A 17,897-nucleotide genomic window follows, 5' to 3' on the forward strand; every position below is an offset into this window, starting at 1 on the left:
TCCACGGGCGGCTTCTATCACATCAAACCTCCGTCATGGTGCTCGCTTGCCTGGAATCTAGCAGCGAGGGAGACATGGAAACTAAGCACTAGCTTCCACCTTAGGGAAGCACTATTTGGAGAATAAATATAAGAAGTTGAAAGGAGCTAAATGGGCACATTTATCTCTCCTGTTTCTTTATGTCTAATACCTGCTTGTCCATCAAGAAGTGTTGTAGAAATCATCTCAGGCACAGAGCCCTGATCCCTGAGCTTGGAGATCACTCTTCCTTTCCCTGGATCTTGTGCTCACCTCCGTGGAGACTTAGACCACTGTTTTCGCGATTATTTTTAGAAATGTCTCCACCTGATCTCTCCAGACTTGGGGCACTGACAGAAATGGGGAGTGCAGAGGCTGCGTTGTGAGCTGGAGAGCCAGGCAAAGTGCGGTGGAAATCCTTGTTCTGCACTTACCGTTGGGCCCCTGGAAGATGCCCGTGGCTTCGTCCGTAGAATGGGGACAAGAATACGGAGCGTGTGATCTTTCTGTGAAATCGAAAATGAATGTTTACGGGTTGCGCATCACAGCACGGGAGCTCAGTGGGAGCCCTGTAAACAACACTACATCCGCTTCTGCTTCTGCCTGGGAAACAGAAGGCGGGGGAGTCATTTTCTCAAAAGCCAAATAGTGTCTGCAATCATAACTTTTCTCGTGTGACTCAGAAAGTGGCTCCAGTAAACCGAATTCCAGAGAAGGACAAGTCCCTTCAAGGAGAAATGGGATACCCGGGTAGTTCGCTCCCCTCAGCAGGAGGAGGGCTGCGGCCCAGCTCCTGACACTGTGAGCAAGACCTGAGCTCACATATTGGCAGATTCTGAAAGGCCCAGCCGGTGTGGCTGTGACGCAGGGGGAAGGAGTGGAGGACACTGGACCGAGAGAAACTGAACTCACGCCGAAGCCTTTTTTCATGACCCTCGACTGAGTGTTCAGAAGAAAGAGGGAGGCGAGAGCCGAAGCCGGGACAGAGACCCCCGTGATGGGTGGAGCAGTGGTGCGGGAGGACACCGGCACCTCCACCTCCGGGGCAGGGGCGCAGGGACACACCCCAAATGCCCGGCCTGACTTCCCAGGCCGCTCTCTCTACAAATCGTTAGTCCAGGGCCCCGAGGAGACCGGCAGACGGTTCTGTCTCCGCGGCAGGAAGACGTCCCTGCTTCTGCAGCAGGAGCGGGAGCCCTCGTCCTCTGTCCCCGCAGGAACTTATCCCCCGAGACAGACTCCAGTTTGCTTGAGGTGATGGGAGGCTTCAGGACGTCCCACCCTGCGGGCTGGGAGCGGAAGGGAAGGGGGCCTGCCGGGACCGGGCTGGGGTCCGCAGAGGGGAGTGAGCGCGGGCCCGCGGGCTGGTGGCGGGAGCACCTGCCTGCGCGCGGGAAAGCGGGGGGGTGGGGGACGAGTTGGGGCATCCGCGGGGCCGCCGGCGGGGCCGCACCGAGGTGACCACTGGTTACCCGCGGGACAGATCCCCGAGCAAGGGCTTCCGAGAGCTTCCGGGACAGGGAACACATCCACCTTGCGGGGGGGCGGGTGACGCACCCCAGCCCCAGAGACCGGGGCTGCTGCACCGCGGAGCCGCCCAGACCCGGCTCCCGGCAGCCGCTCTTGGCCACTCCTCTGTGACGCGGACGGACCAAGTGCGCCTCGTCCCGCCGGCTGTGCGCGCCCAGCGAAGGAGGGAGTCCGAGGAGCAGCGGCTAGTGAGAGCCTCGGACTCGTGGCCGAACCTGACGGAGGCGCTGGGAGCCGGGGGACCCGCCAGCCGCGCTGCCTGCAGTGCGGGGGCGGCTCGTGGGCGTCGGCGCTGGACCTGCGGGACCTGATGCGGTGGTCAGCACAGGGTCGCCGGATAGACGCGCAGCGGGCGTCGTGGGGGATCCCACGTGTGCGGAAAGAGCCACACATCGGGGAACCAGCAGCTCAGAGGGCTCTGTGTGAGGCGACAGACTCACAGAAGGAAGCCTCCCGAGTCTCCTGCGCGCTGGGTTACACGGGGGGCAAGACCTGAGCTCAAATGTTAGCTTCTAGACCGGACTGGGCAGTTTCAGCGAACCATTACCGTTTTAAACCATTCACTCACTCAAAAAGCGTTTATAATGGGGTTGAGCATGAAAAATAGGTTATTTCTTTAAAGGAATTGAACTTCTCTTCCAGGGCCAATGAGGTCAAAGAGGCATTTGCTGCAAGAGTGAAATTTAAGGCCGAACCAAAAAGTCAATAATCAAGGTAAATAACATTTTAAATATTTTTAAGCATCAGAATTTTTGTAAAATGTGTCTAAAATTCAAATACATAGAAAATCTAGAGTTTCAGGTAAACCATCTGAACCAATGTTAAAGAAAAAAAATGTGTCCCTTTTTACGTGGTTTTTTATGTTTGATGGTTAGCTTTATTGTAGAATATTAAGGTGGTCAAAAAAATATTCAAAATTTCAGGGCGCCTAGGTGACTCAGTGAATTAAGCCTCTGCCTTCAGCTCAGGTCATGATCTCAGGGTCCTGGGATCAAGCCCCACATCAGGCTCTCTGCTCAGCCAATAGCCTGCTTCTCTCTCTCTCTGTCTCTGCCTGTCTGTCTGCCTGCTTGTGATCTGTCTGCCAAATAAATGCATAAAATCTTTAAAAAAAGAGAGAGAGAGCGAGAAGGACATACACAGTTATCAGATGAAAAGAACTGTGGGGTCACCTACTTTTTTCTTGATCTGGCTACGTAAGTCTATACTCTTTAGTTTTAAGTCATAGAAACTCCAACTCAAACAACTTAATCACCCCACCCAGGTGATGGTGGGGGGGGGTGTTCTAAAATTTAAACCAGGATTTAATTTATCAAGGCTTGACTGAGACCAATGAAAGGCTTTTAGTAATGATGTTTCCACACTGCACCATGAAGGACCACCGGGAAAGCAGCAGGTTCCATATGGAGGCAGAAGTAAGAGGGATTAAAAAGCCAAGGCCCAGCTTCTGTAGGAGTTTCTGCCAGAGAGATGAAGCAGGGCAGGTCAACACTTCTGGAGTGGCCAGTCTGAATATGGCAGCAGGACCTACGCGCTGGGCCTGTCTCTAGGTGCCTGACTCCTGACACCGGGTTGATTGCAGGTAGGCAACAATACTGGCTTGGTCTGTGTGAGTTTGATAAAGCAAGTCCTGGGGGTCTGGGCATTGGTTGGTTTGCATGTGAAAGGCCTGTTCCAGCCCAAGACTGCACAGCCCCTGAGAACTGGCTAGTCAGGGGAGGGAGAGTCTCTCCCCAGATGACAAAGGCCAGAGCATGAAGAAAATGGAAAACTAGAAGATATGATTCATGTAATTGACCTTGTGGTGACAAAGGGACAAATCACCAAATCCAAGAAAAGGCAAAACAGGGAGAAAGTCATTGATTTGTAAGGCTGAAAATTCAGATTCATGTCCAGTATTAGGTGAGGTTTGATCCAGCAGTTCAGATGACATCCTCAAGGACTCAAATTCATCCTCCCTATTCAGTCTTCCCTGACAGGCTCTATGCAGAGACTTCCCAACTGCCCCCTTCCATGTAGCCAAAACAGCTTTATACCTGCCCAGACAGCTCATCTTTATGGAGAGCTTAGATGTCAATAGAAAGCATGGAAACTTGTCTTTCACAGAAGGTCCAACAAATACACTGGTTTTGAATGGGTTATGTGCTTGAATTTGAACTAACCATTGTCACAGGAGAGTGGATATGTGGATGGCCTTGAGCCCATCATATCTACTCCTACAGTGTGACATCAAATTAACAAATTGACATCCCTTCTTGGACTCTGAAGATGAGAGATAACAATGATTCCTGGGCGGTGGGGTGGGGGGGATCAGTAAACCCAGGAAGGGGACATAGATGCTGGGCATCCAAAAAAATGTCCATTAGTTAAAATTTTTCACATTCCTGGTACGAGTACTTTGGTCACAATAGTAAGAGAGTCCAGAGTCCTCTTCCTCTCAGTAGAGACTAGCTTAGCTGGGCAGACAGGAAGTTATACACAATTGTTTAACAAGTGGAGTAGACAGGTATCACCAGTTCCAGTTTGGTTACCTTACACAGTCCTTTCACTAAAGTACCCTCTCTCACATCTTGGCCCACGTCAAATGTTCCATTTTAGCAGCACCCTTGGGATGAAGTGGGGGATTTTTAAAGGCCTCTACAGGGCGAGTATGTCAGAACGGAAATCTTTATCATCCTGTTTATTCGCAGAACCATCAAAGGCTCATGAGCTCTGGGGCGGGACCCAGGTCATCTTTAATAGGAAAGAAAATCCTCTGGATGGTCCCATTAGCTGAGAGGCTGCAAGGCTAAGCCTGGTCTGCCCCCAGTGCATTGTGTACTGTGCGACCCAATGAACAGAGTCCCTGAACGCACGCTTGGCTGCCAGGGCCTGCCCTGCGGTTAGGGAGCACTTCTCAGACAGCTGGCAATGAGCCATAAGCTGGGTGGACTGGCATTTTAACATTTTAACTCGAAAGATCTTCAGGGAGACTTTGAAAGACATAGAGATACCATTTTTTATATGATAAAATATTCTAATTTTATTCAGTGAAATTAATTTCAGTATTTTAAAATTATGGTATTGAGTGATGGAAATGACAAAGTCCCTGGATCTGAAAAAGCTTTGCTCTGTTGATGGTCACTCTGGGATAGAAAATGAAAAGGTCGAGGGTGAAAGCTACATGATCAAAGGCAAAGGGAAGGGAAATGTGTGAAGTGTTTGGAGAGCAGCTTGACAAATGTATTTTAGTGATGTAGGTAGGAGAACATCTTAAACAGGGCAAAGAACGTTTGAGGACATTTCATTTGATTCAGAGGGAAGGGGGACTCGTGAGAGGGAAGACGAGTTTCTAGTATCTTTGAGCTGATTTGTAGTTTTAAGCTGACTAATAAGGAGGCAGCGACTTAGACACACTGAGGGCCCGCCACGCCCCCGCTGATAGAAGAGCACTGAGACGGGACCTGTGGTCTTTTCCAGAACTCTTGTCTTTCATGATCTCGTGTTCCGTTGATTCTCAGGATGTAACGAAAGCAGTTCTTGGGGAAATCTATTCAGGAAGTGTCATGCAGGGAGGATTAGAAAGGAAGAGGCAGGAAGCTTCTGGAATTGACGGTCAATGCCACTGCGCTAAGGACGACCTGGGAGGTTGGAGGTGCAGATGGATTTTATATTCCAACTTACTCATTTTTTTAAAGGTGAATGGGTCACATCAGAAAAATGGTAAAAATAATAATAATAATAATAATAATAGTAATGAAGGTATTTCCTAATGAAATTCATTAAGAAAGTTATTAGAACTTCTTTTATCAAAATTCAAATTGTGTAATCATCATCTTTTCTCATGTCTCGCTGGTCACGATGCCTCTCTGGATGGGGGTAAATTAATCTCTGGAGACTTCGGCAGCCAATTTAGCATTTAGCCACCTTCCCTCCCAACCCCCCCGAAGATAGGTCTTCTCTGGTTGTCTCTTCGGTGTACATATGCTAAACCCTTTCTGATATGCACCCCAAAGAGATATATTCCACCTTCCTCCTCTGGATTTTAATGAAGCCTCTAAACCTCCTGGAGTATATGTGTATAAAGGAGCACACAGGTCAGAAAGAAAGTTAGAGATTGAAAAAGCAAACAGGCGGTTAGTATTCTGGGAGCTTTAGGAGGTACAACTTGTGGTCCAAGAAGAGCGACTGGAAAGCCTGGACAAATTACAAGTGACATAATTAAAAAAAAAAAATTGTGAAGGCCAGAAAGGCAGGAAAAGGTAGCTATTCATTTGAAATGAAGTATTCTCAGAGCACTAGGATCTGTTTTTCTACTCAGGATAGAAGTGACGAAGCATGAAGAGGTAGAGGCATGAAAAGAGGGGAGTAGCAAAGCCGGATAAAATGGACAAATGAGGCAGAAGGTGAGAGAAGCGAAGCAAGAATTCTCTCCAGTTACAAAGACCGAGTGTTCAGTTTCCAAGAAAAAGCCTGAGAGCATGCTCTGTCCCTGCAGATGGACGGGCCCTTCCTTCTTCTAACTCAGCATCTTGACTGAAGGGTATCCTCAGGAGCAGGCTGACCACAGACTGAGTTTCCGTGAACCCCCGGCCAACCTGTAGACCAGAGGAACCCAGCCGAGACCCAAGCCACCCACAGGAGTTCAGTCTCGTTTCCTTTAAAATGCAGAGCAACGGGAGCCACGGAGCACCCTTGTGGTGATGAAAGAGGAGCTGCGAACCCCCTGGGATGCATTCCAAGTGTGCCTGCCCAAGTGTGCCAGCCAGGTTTTCTAGTGGAGGGACCAATCCAATCCTGGGGGAAGGTTAAGGAAAGCCAAGGCTCTTCAACCAAGGCTCTGGAAGACAGGAAGCGGCTGCTTGAAAAAAAAAAATCTCCTCCAGGAACTTAAAGATTGGCCACCCAAAACAGTCTTCATGTTTGCTTCTAGGGAATTGCAGCCTACTGACCTTCAGTCCAAATGCTGACAGCACCTTGCATTTAAGTAGCAGGTTAGAGGTTAGATAGGGTTTTAAAGCAAACTACGAACACAGGTGGGGCAGGTGTCGCGGTGCCCACTGTACAGATGAGGAGATGCCACCGTGGGGCGTGTGAAAGGACTTCTCACACATGGTCTGCGGCAGAGCTGCCCTCGAAAGCCCTGCTTATGACTGCACCGCAGACTTTCACTCCTGCTGGGAGGCCTTACGGTCAATATTGGCATTTCCTTTTTCAAGAATGTAACCGAATTGATGAGGCAATTTTTCCTTTCTTGTAAAAGTAGGGATAATATGACTTAGCTCAAGAGTTGTTCTGGAGAGCGAATAAAATCATGTAGGAAGAGCCCCGAGCACAGTGCCTGCCCCAGATGTGAGCACTCACAGATGAGGCTCTCTTACAGGCTTAAAAAACCTCAGTCCTCAGAACGCTGATATCACTGTAAACGGTAAACTTTCAGATAGTTAGTATAGGCAGATTTCATTTCTATGGCAGAAGCATTTATTTTGGTTATAAAAAAATAACACTATTTCAAAGTCAAAGTAATGAAGCAGAAGTATATTTTCTCCTTAGAGGTCCCTAGTCCAATCTCACACATGGTATCAAGACATTCTTAAATTAACAAGGAACAAATGCAGAATCCAGGTCATATCTGCCAACAGAAGAGATGGATTAAAGCTACACTGTCAGCCCTGGAAATCAGAGAATACAAAATGATCTCACATAGAGAGTCTCAAGGTTAGTGCACAGGGAGACCACCTGGACTGTGGAAACAGCACCTGCAGGGGGACTGAAGGCAAGCCACCAGTTTAAAAGCAAGCCCTTGGTCTCAGAACACATACCCCAGGGACTGAAGATACAAAACTCTGTTCCTCAGGGAGGGGGTGGAGACAATATATACCACAGACTTTCAGTGTTCCTTTTCTGAGTCTCAGACCCAAGAATAATACTCCATAGTACAGAGTAGGTCAGACAGTGCGTGGTAAGTGCATCCCTAAACCATTTACACACAGCTACTACCATCATCGTCATCATCACCAACTGACACAGAGGACATACTCCCCCTCCCCCACCCCCAAGCCCACATAGCTACTAGGACTTATTTAAAAAGTAACCATTCATTGATTTAAAGCTCATGGACTACTGGTACCATTTCTATATCGGTACCATTTTTACTAGCTTCCACCTTCATTTACATTAAGATTTAAGTACATGGTTGAAATGAGCATTTTTCTACTGAAACTTAAGATTATGAATTCAAAGAAAAAAGGGAACTAAACCTTATGCAGCACGTGCAGCTTTGAAAGCATCAACAGCTAGAGGAATGAACTGCTTTTCAAAGTGACCCACCTTGGGTAAACTGATATTCCCTGCACTATGCTCGGAGTCTCAGGTTAGAGATATAGACACGGGGATAAAATACCTAAACATCTTCGTCACTCCCTACGTTCAATATACTACACACGAATGTTACATAGTTAAAGGTTTTGGCCATTTAAGTAACTACCCATTTAAATATCTGAGGTTTTTAATATTCTGAAACTACAACCAAAGCTCTCGAGGGGGAATCAGGCTAGGAAAGGGTTTCTGCCCCTCAGCAGTACTGCTGTTTTGTGCGGGACCATCTGGAGGCGGGAGCCCTGTGCACGGCAGGACACAGGTAGGCCAGGTGGGCTCTACTCGCTCCATGCCAGTAGCGGACAACCAAAAATATCTCTAGCTGTTGTCACAGGTCTTCCGGGGGGCAGAATCACCCCCTTCTGGGAACCGAGCTAGAATTGTACGTGGATGGTAACTTGTCAACTCTGAGTGTACAGATGATACAAGACGCTATGTTATTTTACTCATTCAAGGAGTAGAGCACAAGGGTTTCTGCTATACTGTCTATGCTAGGGCCTGCCGCTGCTATGGAACACACGACTTCAGTATACAGGAACCCACACTTAATTGTCTTTTTCCTATCCCAAACACAGACATTAAACAGGAGAAAAACCAGAGCTAATCTTGCAACCATTTTTATATTACTGGATACAGAGAAAAATCTATGGTTTCCACACGTCCGCGCACCTTGGAACCGAGATCAATCAGGGCAAGTGTCCCTCCTTCTGAATTCGGAGTCTCTCCTTCTCCACTTGCAAGCGTTCCTTTTCAATCTGCAGCTTCTCCGACTCGAATTTCAAAAACTGCAGCCGATCTTTCTCCAGCTGCAAGCGTTCTCTCTCCAGTTTTAGCTTCTCTGCTTCTATGTCCTGCGGCTGAAGCACGGCCTTTTCCCCCTGGCCGAGTTCGTTCTCCGGGGCCGCTTTCTCCGCGCCCACGATCTGCAGCCTCAGCTTCTCGCGCTCGACCTGCAGCCGCTCCTTCTCCAGCTGCAGCCGCTCGTGCTCCAGGTCCAGGTGCCGCAGCCGCTCCTTCTCCACCTGCAGCCGCTCCTTCTCCACCTGCAGCCGCTCCGCCTCAATGTCCAGGCGCCGCTTCTCGAGCTCCAGCTTCTGTTTCTCGATGTTCACCAGCAGGTGGGGCTCGTCGTAGGCCGACCTGGACGGCGTGGAGTTCAGGGTAAAAAACTCGTCGATGTGGGGGAAGTCGGGGAGTTCGTTTTCCCTCCTGGAATCCGGTATGACGGACGACAACATTTCTTCCTCCTCCTCAATCTCAAACTAAAAGGAAAAAGCAACTTTCAGTTTTTATTTCGATTTCACCTTTGTTCATGTGTCTAAACGCGTCCTTCAGAGTTTCTGTATTGTTTTGAGAAAGTCATTTCTTTTGAATCTTGAAAAATATTTATAATAAATTACCTGATGTGACTAATACAGCTGACCCTTGAACACCTTGAGCTGGGCGGGTCCACCTGTTCCCCCCCCCCCTTTTTTTTTTTTTGCTAAATACAGTACAGCACTGGAAATGTATTTTCTCTTATGATTTTCTTTTCTGTAGCTTACATTAAGAATACCACACGTGATAAATGTAGGAAAAAACAGGAGGTCATCAAGGGTTTGTGTTACTGTTAAGGCTGTGGGTCCACAGCAGGCTACTGGGAGTTAAGTTTGAGGGGCAGCGAAAACTTACGGCTTTTCCACTTGCGAAGCCAGTGTGCCCCACCCCCCCCCCCCGCCCGCCCGCCCCAGCCCCCATGTCGCTCAAGGGTCACCTGTATGCATCATTTAAAAAAAAAATTTTTTTTTTAAGATTTTATTTAATTATTTGACAGAGAGATCACAAGTAGGCAGAGAGGCAGGCAGAGGGAGACTCCCCACTGAGCAGAGAGCCCGATGCTGGACTCGATCCCAGGACCCTGAGATCATGACCTGAGCCGAAGGCAGAGGCTTTAACCCACTGAGCCACCGAGGCGCCCCACCTATATGCATCATTAAGAGAAACATATTTAGGTTCAAAGACAGATTAATGTTATGGAGGAAGAAAAAATGGAATGACTTTCTTAGGAACTACTTTTAAGTGAGCTTGACAACTGGGACCTTTACTGTTCCTAAACTACCCTGAACTCCAACATCAGAACTAAAGGAGCGAAAAGAGAACGCGGACTCCCGAGCTACTACTTACTTCGGGACTCTGGGGATCTCTTTCTTCCTCTTCCACTTTGACCTCAGTTAAGGATCCACCTGCGTCCCGGAAATCCGCCACGTTCTGCCAATCGAAATTCGTATCATTGCGGAATCCAATCTTTTCATCGATCTCTTCGGTGAGAGAGTCATCCAGGTCGGATGTGGGGAGGGGAAACCCCGAGCCGACCAGCTTAATGTTCGCCTTCATCCTCTTCCTCTTCATAAGGGCCCGCCAGTCCAGGTACCGCCGCTTCACCTCGGTCCCCGTCCTCTGCTCGCCCTCCCCGACCGCGTTCACGCACTGCGCGATCTCCTCCCACGCCATCCGCTTCATCACGTTAATGGTCGTGTTGAGCTGCTTGGAAAAAATGACTTCTTTCCGTTTCGTGATTTCTTTCAAAAGGGTCTGAGTTTCTTGGACACTAAAATTGCTTTTCCTTTTCCTTTTCAACTGCTTCATTTTCCCAACGTAAGTGCAAAGAAGATGTGAAAAGCCGGGAAATGCGACAAAGCACAAGAACCAAGGGCACCCCCCGGCTGGCCCTTTGTTCACATCAGAGTCTTCCGCTCATCTAGGAGCACAGGCGGGCGGGATGTTCCTGAGGAGAAAGAGGTCAAAGCCATCAGCCTGCAGCGTTCACGCAGGGAGCCATACCCCTGGCCGAAGACAAGCACACAGCTCTGCTCTGGCTCTGACCCGACCACCTCCCCGCGGTTCCCTCACCTGGGCTCCTGCCCTGGCGCCTGACCCCCACTTGTCACCCTTGGCCACCCCTGCTTCTCCACTCCCAAGCCATTCTCTCTTCCCACCCCACCGGCCGGCTTCCCGTCACCCATCGTCACCCTCCTCCCCTGTTCCGGGCCTCTGTTGCACATGGGTGCCTCGGCTGGGGAGGTGGGCACCTGCCAGAAATGAACGCCCTGCCTTCACATTAGATCCCAAGTTGCTGAGTGAACATTCTAAAACACTGGTAAAGGATCACATTTAATTAGTACTCTGGCCTACCATTCCTTATGTAATTTATATTAAAATATATATTTCCTACATATACTTATAAAAAAGGACAGAAGCAAAGTGACTTATACATTGTCACACCAGCCCAAATGTACTTCTTAGTACCTATGTCGCAGCTCACTTCAGAGAACTACTGAAGTGCAAACTTGGCTTTTGCCTTCCTCTACCATCTGTTTCAGCACTAGTGGGATCTGGGAGAGGATAGCCTACTTGTTCCAAGGGAGGTATCCTCAATATGTAACAATATGCCTAACAAACAGGAGGTACAAATACAACTTAAAACAAGGTGATTGGGGTTGGGAAAAGACAGAAAATGAAAGAAAGTAACACAAGGAAGGTAAGCTAACAAAACAAACTTCAATAGGCAAAGCATTGTTTAAAATGTTTAAAAGGAAATGTTTAAAAGGAAAAGGCAGCCCCAGACAGTATGGGCAAGAATCAGTTTGTGAAACTAAGTGAAGCCTTTAGATAAATTCCCCACCCTTGATTATGCCAAAAAATGTGAGAACCTAACAAGTCATAAAACATTGTAAGGAGAGGGGCGCCTGGGTGGCTCAGTGGGTTAAGCCTCTGCCTTCGGCTCAGGTCATGATCACAGGGTCCTGGGAGTCCCGCATAGGGCTCTCTGCTCAGCAGGGAGCCTGCTTCCCTCTCTCTCTCTCTGCCTGCCTCTCTGTCTACTTGTGATTTCTATCAAATAAATAACTAAAATCTTTTTTAAAAAGTCTGTGATATTTATAAAAAAACATTGTAAGGAGAAAATTCTAAGTAAAAAGGCTTTGTTGCTACTATAGTCTGTATGGACCAATGATGAGTACGTAGGTTATCAAAGACATATTTTCAGTATGGAATCAGCAAGTTAGATGTCCTTAAAAATAGAACAGAGAGCTAAAATAATATCAAATTCTGTATCATATTAAATACAATGTATTCATGGCTTTTTGTTTCCAAAAGATAAAGAATGTTTCAGAGCATTTCAATAGTTTCTTGAACCAATTAAAAAGTGCCACCGTATTTTTAAGGTAAAAGCATGATAAAAATAAAAATATTTACCAGGAGATGAGATGAATAAACTACACACAGCGACACAGGGGCATACGTGCAGTAAATATTATGTTAGAGGATGGATATGGCTTAGCCCAACATTATTCCTGTGTACACCTATCTTAGATTTCCAGACAGTTTTGACGTAATTATGTGAAAACCTCTGACATCTTCTGATTACTGTAAGAAAGTACCCAAATCAGTGCACCCTGAGTTGAAATTTGGTCGCGATTTTTGCACAGAGAGAAGCTAAGCTATGTTTCCAAGATCTTTTTTTCCCCTGTCCTTTCCTTTGTATTTTGATGCTTATATAACAGCTTGGGGTTCTGTCATCCACCACCTAGTAACTTACTCAAATATTGATTGGGCTCCTCCTATGTGCCACGCGCATAGTCCCTGTTCCCAGTGCTGGGGATAGAACACGTCACAGAGCGGGAAAAGATGCCATTTTAGATGTCAAATACTACCCCGTTTATATCGGTTGTGTTCCCTGTCTTTACCGAAGGGAATTCGGCAACTGCAACCTCTAAAAACCCATAGATCTGGCATGCCCTAACACAGCCTTTCCAGGTCGGACAGGGGTATAAGTAGTTGACTGATGTAATCCACCGAAGGCCTAAAATAACTGGGGCCGTTGTTTTTTCGCGGACTAACACTTGAGAATGAAGTTCCTAAATACTGTGTGATAGGGCAGAATGAAGAGGTCCGAGGGAAATCAGGCGCCGTCAATTCTGGGTCCCCCTCTCCCCCCCAAAATAATATTTGTAAATTCGGTAGGCAGGTCAGAAAAGGAAAGCATCACAGAATATCCAAACTTTCCCCAGCCCCCTCCTCCCCGCGCCCACATCTCCTTCTAGGAAATTCCCGTCCCTGCCGACCAGGATGCGCTCTTCTCGGAAACTTGCGGTAGGTAAGTGAAGTTTACTTGGGGGCCACCTGTTACCAGAATGAGAGGACACCTGTCCCCCGGCCCCACCGCCTTCTGCGGGACCGCCCCGGCAGGGCCGCCGGGAAGACCCGGGGACTCGGAGCTCCCTGGAGGCCACCCCGGGGGAGGTGGCGCCCGCCCGCCTCTGCCACAGCGCGGCGGCCGCACCTGCTGGGAGAGGTGGCGACCTGGAAGGCAAGTCTTCTTTCTGTTTACTAAAGCAGAGTCCCGACTCGGTGCGCGGGAAAGTCCCGCAGCCTGGGTTCAGCGGCCACAGCCCTCCCACCGGCCCCGGGCGGGCCGCTACTTCTAGGAGCGTCGTGGTCCCGCTGCGACGCAGATGCGGGGCCAAGGCCGGCCCCATGGGGACCGCCACCTGCCGCTGAGCCCCGCCGGGACCTTCCCCGCTGCGAGGGCACCCACCGTCCGCGGAGCTGCCGCCTCCTCCGGGACAGACTCTCTCACCTGCGACCCCGGCGGCACCTCCGCCCGATCGCCTCTGAAGGGGCTAGGAAAAAAAGATGCTTCATTGATGCCCCGCCCACTAACTTCGCCCGCCCCCTTGCCGCCACCCACTGGCTGGCGCAGCTGCCACTCGTTCTAGACGGCTCACCCATTGGTCCGGATGGTATTGCCATTTTGGCTGAGGGCCCGCCCCAGGTCTGGCCTCACAATGGGAATCGAGTCCCCAACCGGTTCCGGGTTAGTGCCCTGGAATTCCGCCCCCTTGCGATTCGCGGCCTCCAGCTCTGCGCTCAGGCGTTGGCGTGAGGCTCTGTCACTCAAGTGGGCTCTAGAAACCGATTGGCTCCTGGCGATCAGCCTGCGGCGCTTTTCCGCCTGATTGGGTCCCTGGCCATCCCGCCTCCAAACTCTACCCCTGTCCTTGACCCTCACCTATTAAAAGGGCGAAGAGGCGGGGGGGGGGGGGGAAAGTTGGAGAGGAAAACCCTGGCGTTGCCCCAGGTACTTTCAGGGTTTCTTTCACCTTCTGCTCCAGCAAGTGGGGCTTAGTTTGGCCTCAGCGAAATGCCCGTGGTTTCCTCACACCTCAGCCGGTCCTCACACTTGCCTCCAGAGTCCCTGGGCCCGTTGACCAGCTCTTGCTGGTTTCCCGCGCTCCTCGCCTTCCTCCCTGGCGGCCCAGTGCTGGCTGCCCGCCCCGGCTCTAGCGTCCCTGAGGGCTGTGTCTGTGGTCCCTCCTTCCCGCTGTCGCCGGGGCGGGCGTCTGGGCGTCCCTGGGCGCAGCCACACTCCTGACAGGAAGTGCAGACCGTCTCCCAGGAGCTGGGCTGCATTTCTCTCTGGCTTCACTTGGGCTTCGTCTCCGAGCCACATGCCCCGCTTCTCCCTCTCTCCTTCCCCCACGTCTCGGCTCTCAGTCCCCAGCCTGGAGAGTGGCCCTGGGACGCCGTGTGCTCACCGCGGGGCCTCTGCCGGGAAAGGCCTCTCGCTGCCTCTTCCCTGCCGGGGAGGCCTGGGCTGGCAGTTCTGTCAGAAGGAAGCCCTCCTTTGTCTCCGCTCGCCGGCCTCCTTCCAAGCGGTCTCGGGTGTGGGCGGCCCGGCAGGCCGATGCTCAGTCCCATCTCCAGCTCTGGGGCTCCTGAGAACGCGTGCCGCCGGGTGTTGCCCAAGGCTGCACGTGCGTCCCCGCTCTGTACCTGTTCCGTCCTGCTGCAGCCCTGCCCCGGCGCGCCCCTCGCCTCGGACAGCTCCTGTCCCCTGGGCCCTGCGGTGGGTCTTCCTAGTGCACTGTGGTCCTGTCTCGGCCTACGCGGTGCCTGGAGTGTGCGAGGCACGCAGAAGGCTCTGGTGGGTCAATAATGGAACATTCCGGGGGAGCGGTGCCTGTTGTCGGGATTCCCGGAAGGTCGCGCCCATAAAAGCGAAGCCCCGGTGAGATACACTCCTGGAGATGGGCTGATCCGTTTAATCTTGCCGAGTTTCACTGGCGAGTCTGTGTAAGAAGCGTGCCTACACTTTTGCCTAAGTAGGACATAAACATGTTTTCCTGAAAATTACAAGAACTTAGATTTTTAGAATTTTGACTTTTGTTTGGGTGGGTGTTTCCCGGGTGAGTGCGGTGAGAAGGTGAGAAAACTATCCATCCCAATGATGACCGCTTTCTCTCTGTTCCCTTTCAGAGTCTGTCCGCTTCTTGAGTCTGTTCGCTTCTTGAGTCTGTTCATGGGCTTCATGAACATGGATAACACCTAGACCGTGGCAGTAAGTATTAAGACCCTTCTGCTTTCAGAGGAACTCTCGAAGGTTCCTGCAATCAAATCTCCATCTCTTTGCAAGGCCTTTTCCAGGTAGCCTCACTGTTTTTTCTCAGCTATGACTTGCAGGAGTGCATGTGGACCAACAAGGGGTCATGGAAGGTAATCTTTTTATGCCTAATACTAGGACCCTGTTATGAACCTGATAGTCTGTTAACTGATTTGATTTTTGTTTTTACTGATTTCAGAGTAGAGGTAAAACCCCAGCGTTCTTACACACTTATTCTAGAACTGAGCTGTCCAACTGTTGTAGCTGCTAGCCAGAAATGTGGCTAGTAGAACTGAATAACTGAAGTTTAGTTCTATTTGATTTTAATTAATTTTAGCTTAAAAACAATTCAATTCAGTCACTGGAAATGTTTGGAAAACTTGAGTTATGTGAATCTACTTTTTGAACTGTAAATTTTTAAAAAATTTAATTACAGATGGAATAGGGATGCCTGGCTGGCTTAAGGTGGTAGAACCTGTGCCTCTTGATCCTAGGGTCAAGCGTTCAATACTACACTGGGGATAGCGCTTGCTTACTTGCTTACTTAAATACATATATACGTGCATACGTACAGACAGGATTTCTGATAAATTAGCATCCGAACTGAGAGGTACTGTAAGAGTAAAATAAACACAGGATTTCAGAGATTTAGTTTAAAAATGTACAATGCCTCATTGATGATTTTCATACTGATTACAAGTTAAATGATAAAATTTTGCATAATTGGGTTAAGGAAAATATATTCTTAAAATGAATTTTGCCTGTGATTTGTTTTTGTACTTTTTAAATTGAGGCTAATAGGAAATTTAATCTTATACATGTGGTTTGCATTATATTTCTGTTAGACAGGCTGTTCTAGGTTGTGTGTGGCCACAGCTTATTAAAAGTCTCAGAATGAGAATGTAATCGTTAGCTAAAATATTTCTATTTCACTACCTATTATTTAATCAAACAGAAAGAAGAAAGTCACAAGTGCTGTCTTTCCTCCAAATGCAGTTTAGTTAAGAAACAAGTCACCCAGTTCCCATGATAGAACTTAACATTATATATGAACAGTCACCTCATCACGCTGTCTCTGCCCTCCAGGTTTGCCTGCACATGGCCTGCTTCTTCCTGGCCCATGTGGTACTCTTATTCCGCAAAACCTTCTTTTTCCTGACAACCTGAGAACAGATCAACTTGGCCTTTCTCTTAAGAGTTCTGTGCTTAATACATACTCTGTTTAGATGTTCACCGTCCTGCCCGCCCTGTCTCCCACTGAGCGCTAGCACCTAGCACCTGTTGGGCTGACAGAAGTGTATTTGTTGACTTGAACTGAACATTGACAAAGCAAAACTTACTGTATTTTGTCCTCTGTGATGTTCCACCAACTTACCTGCAATTTTTGTCATCCCTCAGTTAAATTATAAGGGGGTATAAAATGATATTGAATGTCTTCCGGCACAAATTTCATGTTTCTAGAAACTTTTACATTGAATGGAAAGCCAGTGTGGTTCTTAAAGAAAGTGTTGTGGTTCCTCTCCTTTGGTTTTTCTCTTATAACTGGAAAAAATAGGAAATGTTAGAACACAGGCTTTTAAAAAATGGTACTTATAACAGCAAGAGGTAGAGAGAGCAGATTTTAACTTTGAAGATCATTCTGGTACCAGATCTTGAGAAGTAGTTGGGTCCTGGTGTTCTGGCCAGCATTGGCTGAGGCTGGGTCGCCATTTTGTTTATGGTGGGAGGTTTGGTTCCTACTGGAGTAGCCTATGAAATAGTGTGGGCCAGTGCTTATTAGAAAAGTCATTCATAATAGTCTTCCAGAAAATCACCTGTACAGGGAGTTGCCCATGGGAGAAACAGATTGATTCCAAATCTATTCTTGTGATTTGGAATGTGTGCCCTGGTCACTTTCTATTTGGAGTCCGTTTTAAAAATTCACTCTTGGTGTATATACACTTTTGGTTTTTCTCTCCCGTTTGGCAGTCAGAGAGGCCTCTTGTTGAAAACAGTTTTAACGGTTTTGTGGGTTGACCATCTGTCTCTTTGAGTCCCCTGCAGAATGAGTTTTATTCGTGCAAAATAGCCTATATTTTAAATTGCCCCATTCCAAATATATACTGAATGTGTAGTGAAATTGATCTGACCCTTTTTTGCATTATATATCAACAGAAAAACTGCAGAAATGTCATTTTAATAATAAAGATTAATCACATTGTTTTCTCAGTTTGAGAAATTACTATGACTTTTTGTAACCTCTTGGTTGTTTTATGTGGATGCACATTCTTGAGTTCCTTCTATAAGAATTGTACTGAGTTTTGGAGCCGGGAGCTCATCAGTCACTGGCCAGTTCTCTTTCTTCATCTCATTTTGAAAATAATTATTGAATACTATTCCATGCCAGCCATTGCCCTAAGGGCTTCCTCTGCATGAGTCTATTTCACTATTACAAGAACCTTTCTATTCCTTCCAGTTTGTAGGGGAGGGACCTGAGGCTGAATGCTGGAAAGTGTGTCTCCCAGGCTGCACAAGGGAACTCGCATTTAAGCCCAGGTGGTCCCCACACTCACACCCCGTGCTGGGCCCTCAC

At 48.5% G+C, this 17,897-nt stretch overlaps 1 protein-coding gene and 2 long non-coding RNA genes across 5 annotated transcripts in view; 2 read left to right on the forward strand and 1 right to left on the reverse strand.

Moving 5' to 3' along the window:
* Nucleotides 1-1,665: 1,665 nt before the first annotated feature.
* Nucleotides 1,666-8,567, forward strand: LOC106007042. Its single transcript, XR_006605954.1, has 4 exons — nt 1,666-1,866; nt 2,191-2,262; nt 2,925-3,130; nt 8,481-8,567. It is a non-coding gene; the product is annotated as an uncharacterized LOC106007042 (long non-coding RNA).
* MSANTD4 (Myb/SANT DNA binding domain containing 4 with coiled-coils) lies at nt 6,986-13,626 on the reverse strand. 3 transcript variants are annotated; one of them, XM_004764432.3, is made up of 3 exons: nt 13,523-13,626; nt 10,069-10,669; nt 6,986-9,167 (listed from the first exon to the last, which is right to left on the reverse strand). In XM_004764432.3, the coding sequence occupies exons 2-3, from the start codon at nt 10,528-10,530 to the stop codon at nt 8,592-8,594; spliced, it is 1,038 nt and encodes a 345-aa protein (XP_004764489.1). In that variant the 5' UTR covers nt 10,531-10,669; nt 13,523-13,626; the 3' UTR covers nt 6,986-8,591. The 3 variants fall into 3 exon arrangements, with proteins under 3 accessions (XP_004764489.1, XP_004764491.1, XP_004764490.1); XM_004764434.3 differs by having other exon boundaries at nt 13,481-13,581; XM_004764433.3 differs by lacking the exon at nt 13,523-13,626 and adding an exon at nt 13,226-13,470.
* A 355-nt stretch (nt 13,627-13,981) lies between these two features.
* The window catches only part of LOC101682427, a 28,467-nt gene continuing 24,551 nt past the window's right edge, over nt 13,982-17,897 (forward strand). Inside the window, exons 1-2 of the long non-coding RNA XR_001181532.2 lie at nt 13,982-14,023; nt 15,202-15,283. This is a non-coding gene — a long non-coding RNA (uncharacterized LOC101682427). The remainder of the gene's footprint in view (nt 14,024-15,201; nt 15,284-17,897) is intronic.

Source organism: Mustela putorius, unplaced genomic scaffold (assembly GCF_011764305.1).
Source record: "Mustela putorius furo isolate JIRA1106 unplaced genomic scaffold, ASM1176430v1.1 tig00000198_pilon_pilon_pilon, whole genome shotgun sequence".
In the NCBI taxonomy this organism is placed as follows: Eukaryota; Metazoa; Chordata; class Mammalia; order Carnivora; family Mustelidae; genus Mustela; species Mustela putorius.